The 20,237-nt window shown below is 36.2% G+C and overlaps 1 protein-coding gene across 10 annotated transcripts in view; it reads right to left on the bottom strand.

The window, feature by feature from the left end:
* The window catches only part of acap2b (ArfGAP with coiled-coil, ankyrin repeat and PH domains 2b), a 58,056-nt gene extending 38,014 nt beyond the window's left edge, over positions 1–20,042 (bottom strand). For 3 of the 10 annotated variants that reach the window (XR_012366064.1, XR_012366063.1, XM_073862211.1), the window contains exons 1-3: positions 19,495–20,039; positions 5,097–5,154; positions 2,746–2,865 (exon numbers count right to left, since the gene is read on the bottom strand). Coding sequence is in view for 3 of the 10 variants with exons in the window: in XM_073862211.1 (XP_073718312.1) it covers positions 2,746–2,865; positions 5,097–5,154; positions 19,495–19,547 (231 nt within the window). In the remaining 7 variants the exon portion in view is untranslated. Of the gene's footprint in view, positions 1–2,745; positions 2,866–5,096; positions 5,155–19,494 lie in introns of all 10 variants that reach the window. The other 7 variants (XR_012366062.1, XR_012366060.1, XR_012366061.1 and 4 more) reach the window with 6 other exon arrangements.
* Between the last annotated feature and the right edge of the window lie 195 nt (positions 20,043–20,237).

The raw sequence follows: 20,237 nt of genomic DNA, 5'->3' as shown, positions 1-20,237 counted from the left end.
GACCTGTATCTATGTATGTATATTTTCAAAAACTTCCCAGGGCCTTGAATTATTTCCCCCAGATTCACAAACTTTCAAGAATTTCAAGTACCGTGGGAACCCTGTAGCCTACTTGTAGTGTAAGCTCCTCCCACCTGCAAGTGTTCAGTCTGCAGCCATATCTATTTGGGTAGTTTTGCCTTCTCTACGACATCACGTATGCCATTAAAGACGGCAAGTGATGACTGGTCAGCAACCGGTAGACTGACGAGTTTCTTGTCTAATTTTGGAATTGAAATCACTCAATCTGACACAGAGAATATGATAATACCAATAAAATTGTGTAGTGTGATCCCATCATTGATATATAAGGACTTGCAAAATCGCTAACCCAATATCCTGGGGCTATTGTGCCTTACAGTCGGGCTACTAAAATGCATCTCCGTCTTGACTTATATTTTTCCTCCCTATATTTAAATTCTTTTGCATTTTCTCATAGATTTGATTGGTTAATTATAGAGTATGCAATTTAGGCATCAGGTACCTAAATCAGGTTTGAATCCGTGCTCGCGATACTTTCACTTTCCATTCGTGCGAAGGTGCGAACTGTACAGGAAGCAAGCAGTACTGATTTGTCATTGACGATCTGGATCTTTTAGATCTGGCTTTTCTTCCAAAATCGTCCTTTTAGTCATCATTACTATCCTCACGTAAAAAATGAAATCTCCCGCAGCAAGCTTAAAGCGGCTCTATGCAATTCGGCGTTTTTGTCAAACAGCGACCCCTAGAGTCACTGGAGAATACTTGCGACTGTCGTAATTTCCCACTCTAGTACTCCAAAGATAATGACCAGGTAATGTTTCACAATTTCATACAAATATTAGGCTACTGCATAGTCTACTAAACTACAGATGATGGTAATAGGATAATAAGAAGTTTATTCCAAGTGTAGAGTGCATATAATAATAAAGTACCGCGTTTGCTAGCTTATAATGTTTTTACATGATTGCAGCTAAATCACAAGTAAACATTACAAAATGCCATGACAAAGTTAATTGTGTACGTTGCATTATCTCATAACATTGTTCGTTATAATGTCACTATACATGATTATTGCTATTTATGTGGTGCTATTTACAACCTTTAGGCTTATTTATGTCCTGATAATTATGTGAGATATTGACAACTGTTGTCATGATAATCGCATGACATACTACAAGCAAGCGCAACAACATACAACATAGACCGCAAACAAGTTTACAAATGAAAGATTTACTTACTAGTCCATCAACAAGATCGCCAGATCAGCATCCCTACAGTGCTGTTTTTTAGCTCACGCCAACGAGTAAAAACCTGACCGAGTGGGACTCTTGTCCGGTTCCTAATGCAGTCAGATTCTCTTTTCCTTTTCCTACTCACTTCCGAACGCGCTTTCTTAACTTTTAAATCGTTTAGCCTTACGTCTCAAATTCGCACGTGCAGTTGTTGTTATAGGCTTGATCGACTTCATGCAGCGCTGCAAGAACCGACAGCCAGATGACGTCAAAGTGCCGTCTCGGATCATTCTCGCTGTACTTTGACATCATCCGGCGGTCGGCTCTTGCAGCGTCACAAGGACCCGATCAAGCCTAACGTGTGTGACGTCGTTGCCGTAAAGCAAGTCGTGATTCTCGCGAGATTTGTCAGGGGCGGTTCTCTCAAGCTTGCATTGCTGGTTTTGGTAGCGGCGTCCTCCCCGAGCTTCAACAGGAGGATGATTCGCCTTACTATGACTTTGTTTACCACCAAAATAACTTTGAAGCTGTTATATTAAGGTAAAATAACTGCATAGTGTGTCTTTAAACATGATATAGATTGCATGTGCAGTAAAGAGAATTGCGAAAAAGACTACAGTATATGTGGCTCTGTGTAGAACTCCCTCTTAAAGCGACATTAGCCCGTAATTTTCTAATCGGTAAAAATGATCCAATCTGTAACTGGCATAACACTGGCTATTTCTCAATATGCCTTCTTCGGCGATCTTACATCCTTGTGTTCTTGCTCTACGTCATCATTAACCAAGAACACAAGTACAGAGGACGCATGAAAATACCCGGATGTGTTCTTGATATCGAGGATGCATTGAGTGCAGACTTGCGCGCTGAAATCTGGGGAGGTCAGGTGACCAAAAGGAAGATCGCAAACATCTCAATTCTCACAAGTGCGTTCTGTGTTCTCGTGACCTTCTGAGTTTGTTCTTCCAAGGTCACCTGGCAAGACTAATCTCCACGAGAATGCAAGTCCATTCTTTGCTTTCTTGAAATTGTGAAACAGCTATTGTATGATCAAAACTGATCCAAAGTTTTGTGACCCATTGGACCACTATTAAATGGTGAGTATATCCAGTGTGGAGATGAGCTGGAACAGTTGGCTTGCATGAAAATCCATTTATGGTTGTTAAAGACAACAGCATCAAGAATAGCAAACATTTGTATGTGTGTGTGTTACACTTATTGTTACAATGCGTTAACAATAGGTACTGTATTTAAAAAATGCAGGGAAGTAAAAATGGAAAGAGTAGGAATGTTGGTTTATGGTCAGTGTTTTGGGTGGATATAAACCAAGCATGCTTTCAAAGAGTGCTAAATAAAAACAACAGTCTTTACATTTTCAGAATTAAACAGGACACACTAGGGTAGGACAAATAAACCTGAAAGTTTCTGACACTAAACGATCAAAAACCTTAAATTAAGATCTAAAAAACATGAATTAAACATCTACACATACCTCTATGACATCATCTGTGGCAGACTGCTGTGCAAGCTCACGAATGCCGTTCACAAACTGTTTGTTGGCCGTGTTGTATGCCTTTCCAGCATCTATCATTCCAATGCATAGTTTTACCAGCTAAACAGAAGAGATGACAGAAAATAAATCACAACTACAAATAAAATGTCACATGAGAGTTACACACAGAACTTGACACTACACTTTTAAGGCATTAAGGATGCTTTTTGGGCCAAATCACGAAATCTACTTATTATTTTCCTCATTTCTTTTGTATGTTGTTCCAGGACGCAACACTAGTCTATCAACAAATTAAACTGCAGGAATACGTTTGGTGCTTTCTTATCAATCTTGGCCTATTATTTCCCTCTGATTTTAGGGGTTAGGTGGTAGGGTTTGAGACCAACAAAAGATACAGATACCGGGCAAAATCATATTTTAGCATGATACGCCCGGTACATGTCCAAACATAATGGTAATATCATACATGATGATTACGTTATTGTCTTCTAATGTTTCAGTTAGAGCCTGGTCTGACTGATGATGCTTTTATTACCATACTTCTCACAGTTTATCTTGTTTTCTAAGAAAAGATGTGGTGCTAATTCAGGAGCCCCGCCTTAAGACTCCATATCCTTCCTCATAGAGAGAAGGAAGTCAGCCACTGGGCCAAATGACGCTGGGTGGGTCAGCAACCGGCTCAACAATGAGCCATTCGCTCCTTTGCTCTTTCCTTCAATTACTTCTGTTTTTATGGCAGATTTGTGCTGATGCAGGAGTCAGCGGTCATTATGACAGACCAAATGAGATGAGTGCCATGACTTTATTGTTTACCAATAGCTTTTGGTGGCCAATATGGATAACTTCAAATTTGTGCATTTTAACCCTTTTATTTGGAGAAGCTTCATAAGTAACTCTTATAAAACACAATTTACAAAAGCTTTATGACAAAATAAGGAATCCTAAGTTCAAGGCAGAGCAAAGATCACGGATTTGATTCCCATGGAACTCTCATTTAAAGATACCCTGAAAACAACATAATTCACATTAATGATCAAAAACTCGCTGATGTAGCATATAGCTCTAACTAAATGTATTTTTACATACGGCACTCTGTTCTCTATCGATGTTGGTTCTTGCCCATAAATCCACATCCATATATACTAGTCCAGTATTTTAGGGCTGCTCGATTATAGGAAAAATCAACATCACAGTTATTTTGGTTATAAAATCATACTCATGATTATTTAACATGATTGCTCAGTGACTTTGAAAACATGCATTTATTTAAACATTTAAGTAAGTGTTGCAATAGGCTACATGGGATAAAGCAGTGGTGCTTTCGAAGTGCCTTACAAACACATCGGTTCAGCAGCACACAATTGATATTTTAATCAATAATCGATTAGCTCAAGAATTTTTAATCAATTTTTTAATTGAAAATCAAAAACAATTTATTGCAAAGCACACAGGGCCGGATTATCCATAGATGGAATTGGGCGAGTGCCCTGGGGCACCAGGCAATAGGGGGACACCAAGGGCTCCAGACTGTGGGCAAAATGTTTTTTGTACAAGTACTCGCACATGTGCGGGCACACAAAACTACGAAATGCGTGATCGGGTTTTAACCGCTCAATTGCATGACGGGTATATCGTTTTAAGTCACCATGACCTCCGTTGATTGTACCGATGGGTCTACGCAGCCCAGGTAAAGTCAACACATCTCAGTCAGAACCGCGCGGGAGAGTTTAAAATTAAACTTTTCAGAAATGAAAGATAAAGAGAATGGGAGAACTTTTAGCCTATTAACACAAAAAAACATTACGGATGAGAATAAAGGTCTACATAAGTGCCCAGTTAAGGAAAACTGGATAAAAGAGGATACAAGGATACAAGTATGTATATTGCCCTGCCATATATCTCATTACAGTATGCTATCTGGGTATAACATATTGTATATGTGTGTATCTTATGCCTAGAATTAGTTAAAGAGGATGTATGATTCTTTGGTTCATAACTTCCTATTCTGAAAGTTTCATCAATTGTGCATGTGCAGCAACTGCATAGAGTTAAGTTTATTTATGATTTGTCAGTAATGCAGTTATTTTGTAAAAATGTGAAAAACTGCATTGCAGGCTGATTTAAGGTGTGCCCTAAATTTTCTGCTGGTGCTCCTAAAATTTTCAGTCAGGGGGTACAGTGCTCCTAATAACAAAAAAGATAGTCTGGAGCCCTGAATGACTAGAGTTTCATATATATATTTTTTCTTTGGGGGGCATTTGAAATGGGGTCACCCTGGGGCACTTCACTGTGTTAATCCGGGCCTGACAGCACTACAACATATACTGCACCTTGTCAAGTTTGTTCTCCAGTTCACAGACGTCGCCCTCCACCTCCTCGATCGTCGCCCTGTAATGGACAGAAAATCATTTTCAGTCTTTAAATGAAATGCTGAAAACAGATTAGGGCTGCATGATATTGAAGAAAAACTGACATAGCAATGTCTTGTTTTGGTTTCCTGTAATGTATACTGAAATATAAGAAATACTAAATAACTTATTGAAAAGCTCTGTTTAAGAGAAATTCACTTTTGCCTTTAATTTTTTGTATAACTCTGGGATGACAACTTGAGAAAAATAGTTGCATGATGGTATTACTGTACATACCACTTGTCAAGCAAGCATATTGTATTTATAAAAGTTTCTTTGTAACCATATTTATTGTTGCCACATTGTTTTTTGTGACTCACATTGTGATGTCGATGCTGAAGTGATATATGGTGCTGCCTTAAAACAGATCAGTTTGGATTTACACGAATGTAAAACTTAAATGAATCATATTAATGTGGATCAGACCTTTTTTTTCCATTTTCTTGCACCTAATATTTTGTTATATTATTTTGACTATTCACATTATTGAAATTAATTTCGTGTTCTGCAATCACAACTATACGCTTGTACATAAATGCTCTACATTAGTGTAAAGTAACAAAAACAGTCTGCTTAATTTTTGGAGACAAAAAGAGTTTACTATAAGTACACTCAAGTAAAAGAAGCATACCAAAGGCAAAGATTGAACTGATTAGCCAATAACGGCTTATTGCAATACTTGAAATTTCATCAGACACTGATTTGTCATGACGACAGTGAAACTGGGAAAAGTTGAACTTCGCTCACATGCTGTTTTTCACAAGCTTTACATTTCTATGTGGCTTCAGGACATTGCTGAGATGTTTTAGTTAATCTAAACCTCTGAATAAGCAACGTCTTAAGGCAATATGTAACACACATGTTTACTATTTTCTATGCATATCACTACAGTACACAACACCCATACAGGAGAACTATAAAGGGTGATTTATGGTTCCACTTTAGCTTTCAAATTTTGGTTTAAATATTTTTATTGTGAAGTTTTATTATAGCAAGATGGCACTTGAGGCTATGTTATGTTGTGTGAAACAACATTCAAAGGCAAAATGCATGAGGGCCAATGATGGCATTGCTGACGTCACTTACACTGTACTCAACATACCGAACCGTACCGAGTGCAAATTTTTTTCACAACATTTGACCAGTTCACGGTTCGATTTCATTTTACTAGTCAACTTAAAAAAAAAACACAATACTGCAATAACATTCTCTTTCCAATCATTTTTTTATAAGATGCAACAACATATTGTTAAAGAAACTAAAGTTCTGAAGAACAGTTATCAACATAACTATAAATAAGACATTAATTCACTTTTTAAAAATATCTATGCAGAAATTAGGCATTGTTTAGAAATATAATGGTAGCCAAAATGTCAAAACTAGCCCTAAAACCTATGTTCAAGCATGTTTATATGTTTTGTTGTATTTGATTGTAGTCATATGTTAAATGAAAAAATTCAACTATTATTTTTCTTTTAACTATTCATAACATTCTACTATAAATTGTTTACAATTTGATTAGATTCTTAATTAATAATTTTGTCAATAATTTCTTTTTTACCAATCCTTTAAATGAATCTTTCCAAAAAAGTCATTATTAGTTTGCAATTCATTATACATTATTGGTCGCGCTGTTCACCTTACCAATGACCGATTAACATCAGATTAGCAGAAACAGCGTGTGTTATGGACACTGTTATCAAAGAGAAATAAAAAAATATTGGTAAAATCGCCCAGCCCTAGCTGTACGGAAAACAAATACACAGTAGGCTGTAGTTTAGAGAGGGTATGCATGTGACATCACCTTCGGCAAAAGTGACTGCGGTTACGCCCACTGAGTGGCAAAAAGTCTGAGCGACAGCATTAACATAGCGTGAAAAACGCGTCTAAACGTGTCTAGGAGAGGTAAATCAGTAGCAGTAGCCAAATGTCAGGTACGTACATTTTTGGGATAAAAAATCCTATAAAAATACACCAATGAATACTCTTATTCTGTGTAATTCCAAAGAATTATGTCAGTGAGCCTTGATTAAAAACATTCATTATGATGAGCCTTGTGTTATACAAAGGTGGGATGGTTAAATAGTGTTAGGCAAGACAAACATGTATGTCAGGAAAAACAATGTCTGGCCATATGCCAATGTTCACAAATTACTGGTTGTTTAGCTAGTTGTTAGGGTCACTGTTAAGTAGGGTGTCACGATTCTCCAAATCCTCAATTCGATAACATCTCAATAACATTCTCAATTTTTACATGTTTTTGAAATCACAAAAAAATGCTATGCCATTTTTAGACTAGACTTTCATGAAATATAATATCTGACCTTGAACCCGGAGATGCCCTGCCATATTAGTCGTGATGCCAGTGGAAAAATATGGTACATGCACATGTTTATCACACCTGATAAAATGAAACTTACTGTCAAATGAACATTCCTGTCAGTACTTTGCACCTTAAAGGAGCATTTCACCTGTAGAAACATTAATCTTTATAGAAAGTGCGTCATATTTGTAGTTGAAATGTAACATACATTTCGAATTTGGTGCCTATTTGAATGAAAAATTATGCATGACCATTCAAAAACATGACTGGGGTTCTAACTATACAAAGCTTAATGCAAATGGGTGAAGTGTCCCTTTAAAAACGCGCTTTTATTACCGTTAGACGAGATTGTGAGACTATAGTCCAATAAGTCATGTTTAAATGCTGTTTTCATAACTTTAAGCAACTAAAATAGGTTGATGTGAAACTAAAACAGATCTCAGTTCAGAGAAATGACCCGTCCTGGCACAGACGCTGTTCGGCTGTCCACGTGTGTGTGCTCTGTTCTGAGTTCAGCTGAAGGCGTGAGGCGCTTGCTGTTTTTTTGTTTCCCATGTAAAGAGCAGCTTGCGTGGTGTCTCCTGCATCTGCCATGATATCTTTTGACTGGCTGTAGCTAGCTAAGTTAGAGGAGGTTGACTCGCAGCACTCAACATATGTTTTTTTCCCGCTTGGCAAGCCAACCGGACATGACATGGGGGCGTGGCAGCATCGACGATTAATTTTTTTTATTCTAAGTTCGAGGTTGTGACTTAATTTCAATCGACTAACTATATTTAATGATAATAGTCAGTTCTACTGCCGTTTTCGCAGCAGCCGCTATGAAAACCAGCCATTTTGCCACTCTACAGGGCGAGCTTTGGCGTGGTCACGTGGAAAAGTGACGTCAATGCATACCCTCTATTGTATATCCTGACCTTTGAATGCACCAAAATCTGGTGTTTTTTGCAACTCCATAAAACTGTTAGTGAATTTGAAGATATTAAAGATATTTAATTGCTAGCAAACAACTGTTTTGCGAAAAAAAAAAAAAACTTAAAACTGATAAACACAACCAAAAGAAAGCTGGTGAGATACCACCATTGATGTACCATTAAAAACAAAATGTGTATGTAAACTATATGCCAATGGGTTTCTGCACATTAAAAAGTGATCGTCAGCTACATTTATGGTAATTTTAGGGACTAAAATTAAAAACTGTTCATGACTTTAGCTCTACTGCAGTCTATTTTAATTCTACTGGTGGCTGTCTCTGTTATCGTGGTATGATAAGAGCTTGCGGTTATACAAATTAATCAGCAGAGCAACTATCATGAAGCATGCAAACGCTTCTGTTTCTTATTTTCGCCCTGAAGATTTTCCCAAAACAACTCTGTTTGAAGAAGACTGTTGGGAAAGTGCTGACATGAGGGAAGTGGGACTGCTGGTAATGAAATCTAGGTCATTGCCTCAAAGATTCAAATCTCCAGAGATCCAAAGACTCTTTGTGAGTAACGAGGGGGTCTTCTCTAATGATTAAACATACAATAACATCCGGCACAATCACAAATCAAAACAAAAGTAAATTTAACTCTAACATTTATATAAAATACACTTTAGTTTAAAAATTTGAATATGCACTGCACTCACAGTATATAGAACACTGTTAAGAAGGGTAACTGGTCTTAAATCAAACTGAAAGAGCCTGCACAAGTCTGCACCGGTAACATTAAAGAACTTAATGTGAACTTAATAAATGATAACAAAAATTCTGTAAATTAGTCTGGTAGAAATTCAGCTTTATCTTTAAATAAAAAAGCAGAAGGAGAAACCTTAAAAATGTAACTTAAAGTGATTTAAAGTCAACGTAAAATGAAAACTGACCCCATTTATATTCACATAGCTTTGCTGGTAGACAATTGCATTAGAAGAGGTCACAGGTTTCATTCCCAGGGCGCTCATACAGATGAAATGTATACTTTGAATGCACTGTAAATCGCTTTGGATAAAAGCGCCCACTGAATGTAATATTGTATATTGAGAATATACATTACATAATACATGTTCACTTGTCTTGTGTTCATAAACCCTCCAACACTTTTGTAGTCATTTTCTTATGAATACACTTAAATCTTGCATAATTTGTCACTGAATATTCAGTATCAACCATAAATACATCAAATTACAAAATTAAAAATGGCTTATGAACAGTGTTTCATGTTAAACCTTATTGTCTTTTTGTTCTTATTACTACACAATTAGTCTTTTAAACAATAGCGGAGTAAAACAGTAGTATTAATGGCTGGTAAATTGAAAGACATTCTTAAATATGCATGTTAACTAAAAACAAAAACCCTTCACACATTAACATAAGACAGCTGGGGCAAGTTTTCCTGCTAAAGCCATCACCATCTGGACACATTTTCTCAAAGAACAGAATGTGATATTTTAGCACACATATTTGTCATGTTTGTTCATATCTTACAGCACCAAATGATCAAAAGAGGCGCAAGAGGCATCCAAAATTTAAGTTAACCATTTTATAATTATAATTTAAAAACTGCTGATCAAACATGGGCTATGATTGTCTTTCTTGTGCAAAATGTTTGTGTGTGTGTGTGTGTGTGTATGTGTGTGTGTGTGTGTGTGTGTGTGTGTGTGTGTGTGTGTGTGTGTGTGTGTGTGTGTGTGTGTGTGTGTGTGTGTGTGTGTGTGTATATATATATATATATATGAAGAGTTTGGTTCCAAAACGCAATAAATGCCATTTTGGAAAAAATTACTGCCAGAATCAGTATTATATCAGGTCAGTATTTAAAAGTAAATTCTTAATTTTACGCAAAATCCAATATCCGCCGTGTTATTCTGTCATCTTTTCTCCCTTTTTTCCCAAAATGCAATAAACGCCACTCCCCCTTTTCTACAGAATGCCATAAATCCACTCCACAGATTACAGCGCACCATTCACGCAATGTAAACAAACAATGGCGGCGCGTTGAGTACACGGAATCCTAGTTTTCCTCATTTACTATGTACTTCGTGATCACCAAACGAACAAAAACAAAATAATACTTTAATAGGATTGATAAACCTGTGATGGTTTTCTGTGACGGGAAAGAAACGTAAGCCATCAACATCTAATAATTTACGCAAGAGGCACTCGGGAGACGGGTGCTTGTTTGCCCGGGCCGACAGCATCAAGTTTCTGTCATGATAACACATTGACCCCAGGGGATCTTATGAAAAACTTTCCATAATTTTACTCAAAGTCAACGAAAATCGAGCAGGACCAAAACATTTTACAGCTGATCGCTGTGAAAAACGTTAAGCGACGACGTCAAGTATAACCGCAGCAATGACAGTGTTCTTAATATCACAAAGTAAGTGTTTTGATTAATGACATTAATGTTTATATTTTTTATTAGTGTATACCACTAGTCAACTAAATGAATATATCATGGCAAAGATGAATGCACATTTATATAGGCGATTGATTCAATAGATTTATAGCATTTTGAATAAAAACTTGTCATGGATTTATTGCATTTTGTGGAAAAAATAATTAGTTTTTATAATAAATCTTTGAAAATCAAATTATGGATTTGAATTTTTTATGTTTTTATAACCTAAAGATGCTATGTGAAAGTTTGTAACAGAAAATAGTGGTTTTCATCTTGTCACTTTCTTGGTATAGAAAACACGTTTTTACCGAAATTTGTCAAAATGGATTTATTGCGTTTTGGAACCAAACTCTTCATATATATATATATATATTCTTGTTAAATGGACAACACTCCACTGTCATTGCACAACGACATGAAAATTATTTTTCACGTTTTCAAAAATTACTCAAAACATCAGCGCTTTATGGCTTAACCTTTTTAAAACATACAAAACTTTGTTGTGCATTGTTCTTAACAGAAACTTTGCTGTTAAAAGAACCAATCAACAATCGATAATGATTCGCTGGGGGAGGAGCTCTATACAGACACGCGTAAGGTGCTTGCCAACCTTTGTGCATAAGCAGTAGCTGAAACAACTTCGAATAAACGTGTTTTATCACAATTTGAGCTTAAAGGAAAACACCACAGTTTTACATTTTTTACTATGTTCTTACCTCAACTTAGACAAATGAATACATACCTATCTTTTTTCAATGCATGCACTTAATCTTTGTATAGCGCGTTGTGAATGTGTTAGCATTTAGCCTAGCCCCATTCAATCCTTAGGATCCAAAGAGGGATGAATTTAGAAGCCACAAAACACTTCCAAGTTTTCCCTATTTAAAGACTGTTACATGAGTAGTTACACAAGTAAGTATGGTGGCACAAAATAAAATGTGGCGATTTTTAAGCGGACAAAAATGAGAACTATATTGTACGGCGGAAGAGCACTTAGTTTGCAGCACTTCAACCTTTGGCAGCCTGCTTTAAAGACAAAAAAGACTAAATAACGTTATAACATTTCGTCGCGTCTCGTTTTGGTCAACGAAAATGAAGAGACATTTTAGCTTAGTTTTTATTTTGTAAACCACTTTTAGTCTCATTTTTATTCATCAATGATATTTCATCATACATTTTATTAAAGTCATTGTCACATGACCAGCATTTTCGTTGCGTCTCGTCTCGTTTTCGTCACGTGAAAAAGGTTCGTTGACGACTATATTTAGTCATACTTTTCGTTGACGAAAGCAACACTAGCACGCAGTAACATCGTCACTCCTGACTACTCCCCCTCTCGCTCAAACTTCCGTTAATATTGCTGCGCCTGAGGTCGAAGTGCTGCAAACTAAGTGCTCCAATTTTTTCCGCTCCTCAAACATCTAAAACATTAGCCTTTATATTATAGCATTGGTTGAATATAAGCTATACATATTCATTGTATTAGCCTTCCATTGCAAACAAACACAGACAGTTCAAAATGTGTGTGACACTATTCTTGATAGGGGCGTGGTGGAGTTATACGGCTTTCCTGACAGTTTGAGGATCCAACGGAGTTGTGAGGTTTATTTTATTTTTTTAGATATATTTCATTCGTTAAATAACCCCCAGATAGTTGTAACATGTGACCAAAAGTAATGATACGAAATATGTAGATGCAAGGTTTCTGCCCAACATTAGCTGGGTTTCCATCACCCTGATTTTATTTAAAAATTCATTCATTCGCAAAAAAAGTTTTTATGCTCGCTTGAGGTGGTTTTTGAAAAAAAAATTAAATGCAGCCCTGTCTTTATTTTCTAAGCGTGCCTTGTTTATTTACTGATGGTTACAAGGTTGCCAATGCCACCATCACTCACTCGAACAACTTGATGGAAACGCACCTTGTTCGCATTTTTTTTTTGCGAATCTTGAAAAGATTCGCTTCACGTTTCGATGGAATCCAGCTAGTGACAACTGCAATGTTTATGGCATTAAAAGATCAACTATCTGACTGGGGGAAGACCAAGATTTCTAAAATTGCTCAACAAACAATATTTCTGACAAACAGTTAAACCTGGCATCAACTTTACCATTAATTGCGTATGTTACCCTCAAAAGAATGCTCCTGTGAAGTCCAGCAAGTACTTCACATAACTCTGTACAGAGCACATTCCCTGGGGGCGCTTAAAATATTAACAGAAATTTTAATTGATAAATTGCTTATAGATTAACATATGTTATTGACAGGATTCACATAAACTATCTACAAGTCTAGACCTAAAAAAAGAAGAAGCTTGAAACCACTGTCTGATATCTAGATAACATTACTTGTGTTTAATAAAAGAGCAAACATCAAAGAAAATGCAGCAATGTAGAGAGACTAAACCCAGAAACAGGAAACCACATCAGATGTGAACATGTCAACATTCATCAGAAAAACAGTGCTGTTCTTTAGGCATGACCAGTGAATGGACATTTGTTTATCCAGCTGGTTTCAATAGAGGTATCACGCCCACCTTCTTCAAAAACTTCTACAGTGAAAACATCTTCCTACCGAAAGTAAAACCAATCTTGTGATTAAAGACTTTTCAGTTGGATCAACAAGTTGGAAAACCACTGGAAATCCCAGTAAGATCTGTAGAATTTCCTTACTGGAACAAACTAGTAAGAGTTAAAAGGATATAAGCCATGATGACGTTTTTCGCAGCATGACACTCCGGGGGAATTGCCGATTGGATCAGCATCTCTGTTAAGCCCCTCTGTTGTGGATTTCTTCCTGTAATTGTTGTCAAACAATCTAGACTGAAATGTATAGGGGAGGGGCTTCCCAGAGAGGTAAACCTCAGATATTTGGAAAACCAAAAACAGAACGTAATGAGATTACACTGAGGGAATTTTGTAGAGGAATACTTGCCAACTGCTAAAACATTGACCCTGTAACTTTTAAGTACTGATAATTTTGAACAAGCTATTTTGCTATTACCACACCTATAATAATACTATGATATATTTAAAGGTTAAAAAGGTGCTATGCTATCATAAGTACCGTACAATGAATTTACAATCAAGTAAATTAACGTATATAACTTATATGACTGACTCTATAATCACCTTTATATTACTTAGTATTTTGTTGGGTGAATACATTGTACAGTAAGTGCACATATTGTAAAATAAAGTACAAGCAACTCATTTAATCTAATATGGATTGTGTAGCATATTTAGTTACTATTTAGGTAAATATTTATAGTATTAAGTAAAATCCACATAAATGACACGTTATGTATATCTGAATAAAGGTTAAACACTTACTACTATATTCATATAAATTATACAAATATATGGCCAGTACATAGGACTAAAGCTGCATGCACACCGCCTGCAACTAGCAATAGCAGAGCGACACAATTTCATTCATTTTAATTGAAGCTTGCCGATTTCCATTGACACAGGCGAAATTGACCACTGGCGGCTGGAAGTAGGCGTGTACAGCTATGCAACAAAGTTGAACTTTATGCAAATGATGAGCGACTTTTGGGAGTGACCAATGGGAGTGAAGCAGTGGAGTTCACGTCATCAGTGTTTCGTCAGTTGTTGGTTGCTGTGCGGTGTACAAGTAATGTTTTTTTTTTATTGCAACAAGCTCACTGTTCTCAATTCATGTTTGTAACAAAAACCATGCAGGGCAGGTTACTGTATGATCTAAAATGTTATAAATGAACCCAAATGATGACTATAGACTAAACCTAACTTACTAGTGTTATGGGCCACCGCTTGCGCATACTGTATAAAACATTCTTTATGCTGTCTTTCAATAGCAGTTTCTGCAAGCTATCAATTGGGCAGGAAGCTTGTTTTTGGTTAAGAGGTTTATCACACTCTTAACAAACTCTCCAAATTCCTTATTCCAAAAAAAGGTCTAAGACAATGTCTAAAAAAAGCCAACTACATCCTGTACTGTAGCTGACAAACTCTACAACAAAACAAAACAAAAGTAACATCAAACTACAGTAACAAAAACGCCTCCCCCAAATGCTTAGAAATTTACCAATAGCACATTTGAAGCCAACTCATAGCACAAAAATGAAAACAGATGTCAACAGACCAAGCCATTTCACGCAGTCCAAGGGGGCTGTTTAATAGCTCGCTTTTTTGCTTGCACAATGCCAAGTTAAACACTGTAAATGGAAAAAAAATTGAATGCAGCAGCTCTGATAGAAAACCGGCCTGTGAAGGAAACCTTTGAAACTCTAATGAAATGACGATTAGCTTTACTGTATAATAATCTTTAAATCTTTAAAAACCCTAACATAAAACATAGAGAATTCTTGATTTGCAAACGTCTCACATTACAAGTTAATCTGACCAGATCAAGGTCCTGGACACGATTTTCTCGTTTTTCTTTTCTCGATGATTTTTGGGAGGGGATAATCAGAGCGACACTCAGGCTTTTGGGATTTAAAATGTAACTTTGTAAAAAGCTGTATATAATACATTTCTTTTCAGTGTCATGCAGCGTATTTAAGAACATTTGAAAGCTTTGAGATCTTTTAACATTACAAGTGAGACAAGTGATGTTTTGGATGGGCAAGTGTGAGATGTTTACTTGCCCGACCGGACAAGTAACTTGAAAATACCGGCCACAAATAGATTTTTGCACATTGCGTTTTTCACTACCTCTCTCTAACAGGACCTGTTCTGTACACGCACCCGTGGCAGCAGTCGCTCTGCTGTGACCCTGACCCCTCATATAAACCTGATTATACTTGATGGACTTCTGTCATTTTCATATGCAGCAGCGCTATGCGCAAAGTTACAAAAATGCAATATGCAAAACACTGGAGAAAGCATCACTTGCATGTCTATTCAGAGAATCAGGAATCAAAAGAAATGACTAATCCGAAGCATTAGTATTCTAATTCCATGTTGTGCTGTGCACAATTAAGTTTTTACCATATACTGTAGGAAATATGGTAAATATGGTATGTGACGCATTTTCTGGAATCATTGCATGTGCGGGCATATGTTCACACACATAAAGTCCCTATAAAGACATATAAGGGATAATGTATAGGTAGCCGGTTATTATCGCAGAAATAAGCCCAGAGAGTGTAAACTTGTATCACTTATTGCACGATAACAACCGGCTGACTGTACATTATCCTGCTTAATACATTTATTTACCTCACAAGTAAGGTAAGGAACAATAAATAATGATTTGGAATATTTTATTTGCTAATTTTTAATGAATGCAGACCTTCCGCAAGGAAACCCTGTTTATTTTTGACAAGACATTTAAATGTCACGAACACACTATTTGGTTTAATCATTTGTAAATATAATGTCATATATGGTATTAAAAGACATATTCATTTTTTGTGTAATATCGTCGAAATTTCGATGCCTGTCAAAATGTTCCGCTGCTGTGTGTGTTAGTTTTAAGTTCGTTTTGAGCAGTAGTTATCTGAAAAGAACAAACCTTGGAATGTTGTGGCTGGCCAATCAGAATCAAGCATTTTAGATTTTTTAGATTAAGATCATTTTTCTGTTTTCTATTATTTCTTCCTTATCTTACATGTTTGTTCTAAAACTATAATAAAACTATTATGCAAACTAATATGCATAGGACTGTTTATATATTAAATAACACTTTACTGTGTGTGTGTGTGTGTGTGTGTGTGCTATATTTATATATTTATTAAGTATATAAACATAATAATTTTAGAACAAACAGAAAGAAGACATAGGCTAAGATATAAGATAAAAAGAAATAATAGAAAACAGAAAAATTATGAAATATTTAATAAATGGTGATATTATTGCTTTTTCATTATATCCCATTCAAATATTTAATCTTTCTAAATAAATTATAAACGTAACGTGATGAAAACGCTATAAGAAACACATAGAGGGAACAGACTTCGACATAACACCGGGCATCTTCTCTAATTATTTTTTATTCTAATTATTAATAGATTTCCAGATGATTTAATCACCCCAGTCTGTCCGTTTAAGGGCTTATTGCAACCATAAACGCCTACGTTTATCTTCAAATGGTGTCTTCGACGACGGTATTCTATAATAATAAAGACCATCTTTTTTTGGCATTGCTATTCTGACACTCAACAACAGCACAACAAGACATCTGCCACCACATTGCGCGTGCAGCTTGCAGCGTGTAATGCAGCTTTCACATAGGATGCGGAGTGCGCTGCGCGGCTCGCCGCTGGGTTCAGCGCAGCCAAGCGATTTGCGCTCTGCTGCCCAGACCTAGGCGGGGTTTTCAATAAATTCTAGTGTTTATACTTGGGTTAAATAGTGGATGAGGAATACAGAGACTGATGTTGCCCGTCTCCATTTCACATAAATTTTAAGCTGCCTACCTACAACAAACTACCTGACTTAAAACACACCTGACATGCCAACTTGAATTGCTACGTGTTTCCATGACATGGCTTTCCTTCTGATGTCTCTGTAGCAGCGTAAACTTGTATTATAAAGCTCCGGGATTTCCGAGTATAAACTTTTCATCCATTTGCAGCGCAAGCCATTGAAATGAATGGGTTTCATAACGCTGCACACAATGCGTCCTATGTGAAAGCCTGTGTGGTGACTACTCGCAAAAGGTCTATAAGTGCCATTAATTTAAATGTTATTGTGCACCAGTGTTGGGGAAAGTTACACTTAAAAGTAATGCATTACAATATTAAGTTACTTCCAAAAAAAATTTCCAACACAGGCGTGAATGCATAGAGTGCATAATGTGACTACGTTTAGTTTAATTCAGTAAATAATTTTCTTAATTCAAATGAATTAAACTAAAAATGTAACTTGCATTACTTTTTAAAAAGTAACTCAAATATTAATGTGTAAATTTAAAAAGTAATGCGTTACTTTACTCGTTACTTCAGAAAAGTAATATTATTACGTAATGCACATTACTTGTAATGCGTTACCCCCAACACTGTTGTGCACTTAATAGGATGTTTTTCTGCACCAAGTTCAGTTTGCTTATTATTTGTGAGTTCACTCACTTGTATTTTCTTTTCTTATTCAATCATAAATCAACGCATTGTAATTACGTACCATTCCATTAAGCTGGTGGACGATCTAAGCTACAGCGTATATAGTAAAGAGCTCCCTTTATTTCATTTTATAGACATTTTATCATTGAAAACACTGATCTGCATTTAAAACCCAAGAGCTGACCGGTAATTACATTGTTGCTTGCGACGACAAACCCATTACGCCTTTGTTTCTGCCTTTTTGTTCACAAAGTACACATATCAGTAATGTTACGGCAATGGTACTAGGTCCTGATCCAGGGAACGATCCCAGGAACAATTCCAGAATGTGTTTCGGTTCACCCAGAAGGCACTCTGGCAATTTTATAGGATCGAGGCACTGTGAGAAATGGGTTCTAGCTAAAACCTAGTAATCCCATAGCAACCCACTAGCCCTAGCACCAAACCACTATCTAACACTCAGACCTTAAAAGACCTTAAAAAACTTGATAGCAATGCACCAAGCCAGTAACTATTTAAAAAACCTAGCCTCATTGTTTTCATATGAACATTTTTATTTAGAGAACTGATTATTTAGTAAACTCTTGTTTAAAACAACCAAACTAGCATTTCGTGCAAGAAGTGTCATTAAAAGCAGCGGTAAAATGTGGGTTTCACATCCTCTTGGCTGAAAAAAGAGATTCTGACACAGAACAAAAAATGACTTAACAACATCTGCTCCCGATTTTTGAGAGGATGTTGCTATCAGAGAGGAAGGGAAATTATAGAGGTGGAAAGTAAAAATAATTTCACAAGAAATATGCCAAAATTCTTAATGCTTCATTGTCTTCAAAAATGAAAGAAGTTATATAATAGCTCATACATAAATGTAAGATTTTTTTAATCAGTAATCATCATATGATTTCAAACCTCGATGGCTTTCTTTTGCCGATGTTAAAGAAAGATAGTAAGTTAAGCATTTGGGTTTGTAGTTAACAATGATCAAACTTTCACTTTTGCCTTAAGGGTTTCTTTATAATGGTTGTCAAACTGGGGTAGGTGGTACCAGGGTACCCTAGTTTTAGGACCTTATATGAAATATATTAATAATGTATCATTCATTTTGTGCAATCAGCTTAAGAAAAATAAGGCTAAATTACCAACTGTGAACTTTAATACATACCGACTCTTTTACAAACCTCTATAAACCATATAACGTACATTTCCAATTACGTTCAGTGCTTGTACCTTTATGTTAAATATCCTGCTGTTTATCTTCAGTTAGGGCCCTTTATTTACATAATATTTTCATTTGATAATATCACGTTACTAATCTTTGCAAGGGCTGTCAAAGCCGAGAATGCCAAGATCATAACAGACACCAACATAAACAAACTCAATCTGTCAAAACAACGTCTAAAAAAATTAATTAATTATAATGAGCCATTTTGTTATCAATATCTTATTCAGTATGTTTCTTGTATGCGAGTCGTTGCTTATGTTGAACTTCATTGGTTAAATGTAAACTTACTTTAAACTATATTATATACGCGCACTATAAATGTTTATAATAAGTTTAAATGTGTCTTCCTCACCTGAATCTGGGTGAATCTTTGAGACATTCCTCAAAATCCACAGTAATCTTCATGTTGATGTAACGGGAGGTTTATGAACAGATTAAAAGCTAACAGGCTAACATTAGCTCCTGCAAAATCCCAAACAAAACTTCTGCTCGAATCAACGCAGAATCACAAGTTACCTATTCATATACGTTAAAGCAATAAAGTCAGGTCCGCTCGTGTCCGTTGAATGTAACTTGTAAGGCTGTAGAAATTATATTTAATGTATTAGCGAGACTGATCTGAGGAGTGTAAATGAGAAGAGGTTGTGTCTCAAACCTAGTGCGAAGACTATCTGGGTTGCATTTTTTGGCATATGTTTCGCTCAAACGCAAAAGAAGTGTAATACTTCAGTAGAACGGAAATAAGCATAAACTGTTTCGCCTATCGTAGGCGGGTCACTTCTTCAGTCAAGTTCAAAGGGTGCTTGTTAATAGTTAATGGTCCTGTAAAATATATTTTAATCACAGTCACAAGTGTCACTTAAATAAACATATAAATGACGTATGCGCCCTAGCGGTCTAAATCTGTCACTGGACTCCGTAATCAGCAGAGACAGCGCGACGAGGGCAACCCGCCACTCTTGTAGCCAATTAGAAACGTTTCTATCCTGTCAATCATTTTGCGCAATATAATCTGATTGGTGGGTTGTGAGGAGGGCATGCTTTAAAAGAGGGTGGGTAGGATAGTAGGAAAATGTTAAGTTTCTATTAAGAAAC

The sequence above is a fragment of the Misgurnus anguillicaudatus genome, chromosome 23 (assembly GCF_027580225.2).
Source record: "Misgurnus anguillicaudatus chromosome 23, ASM2758022v2, whole genome shotgun sequence".
Classification (NCBI taxonomy): Eukaryota; Metazoa; Chordata; class Actinopteri; order Cypriniformes; family Cobitidae; genus Misgurnus; species Misgurnus anguillicaudatus.
Note: the sequence above shows the minus strand (reverse complement) of the source record. Positions and strands in the feature narration are given on the sequence as shown.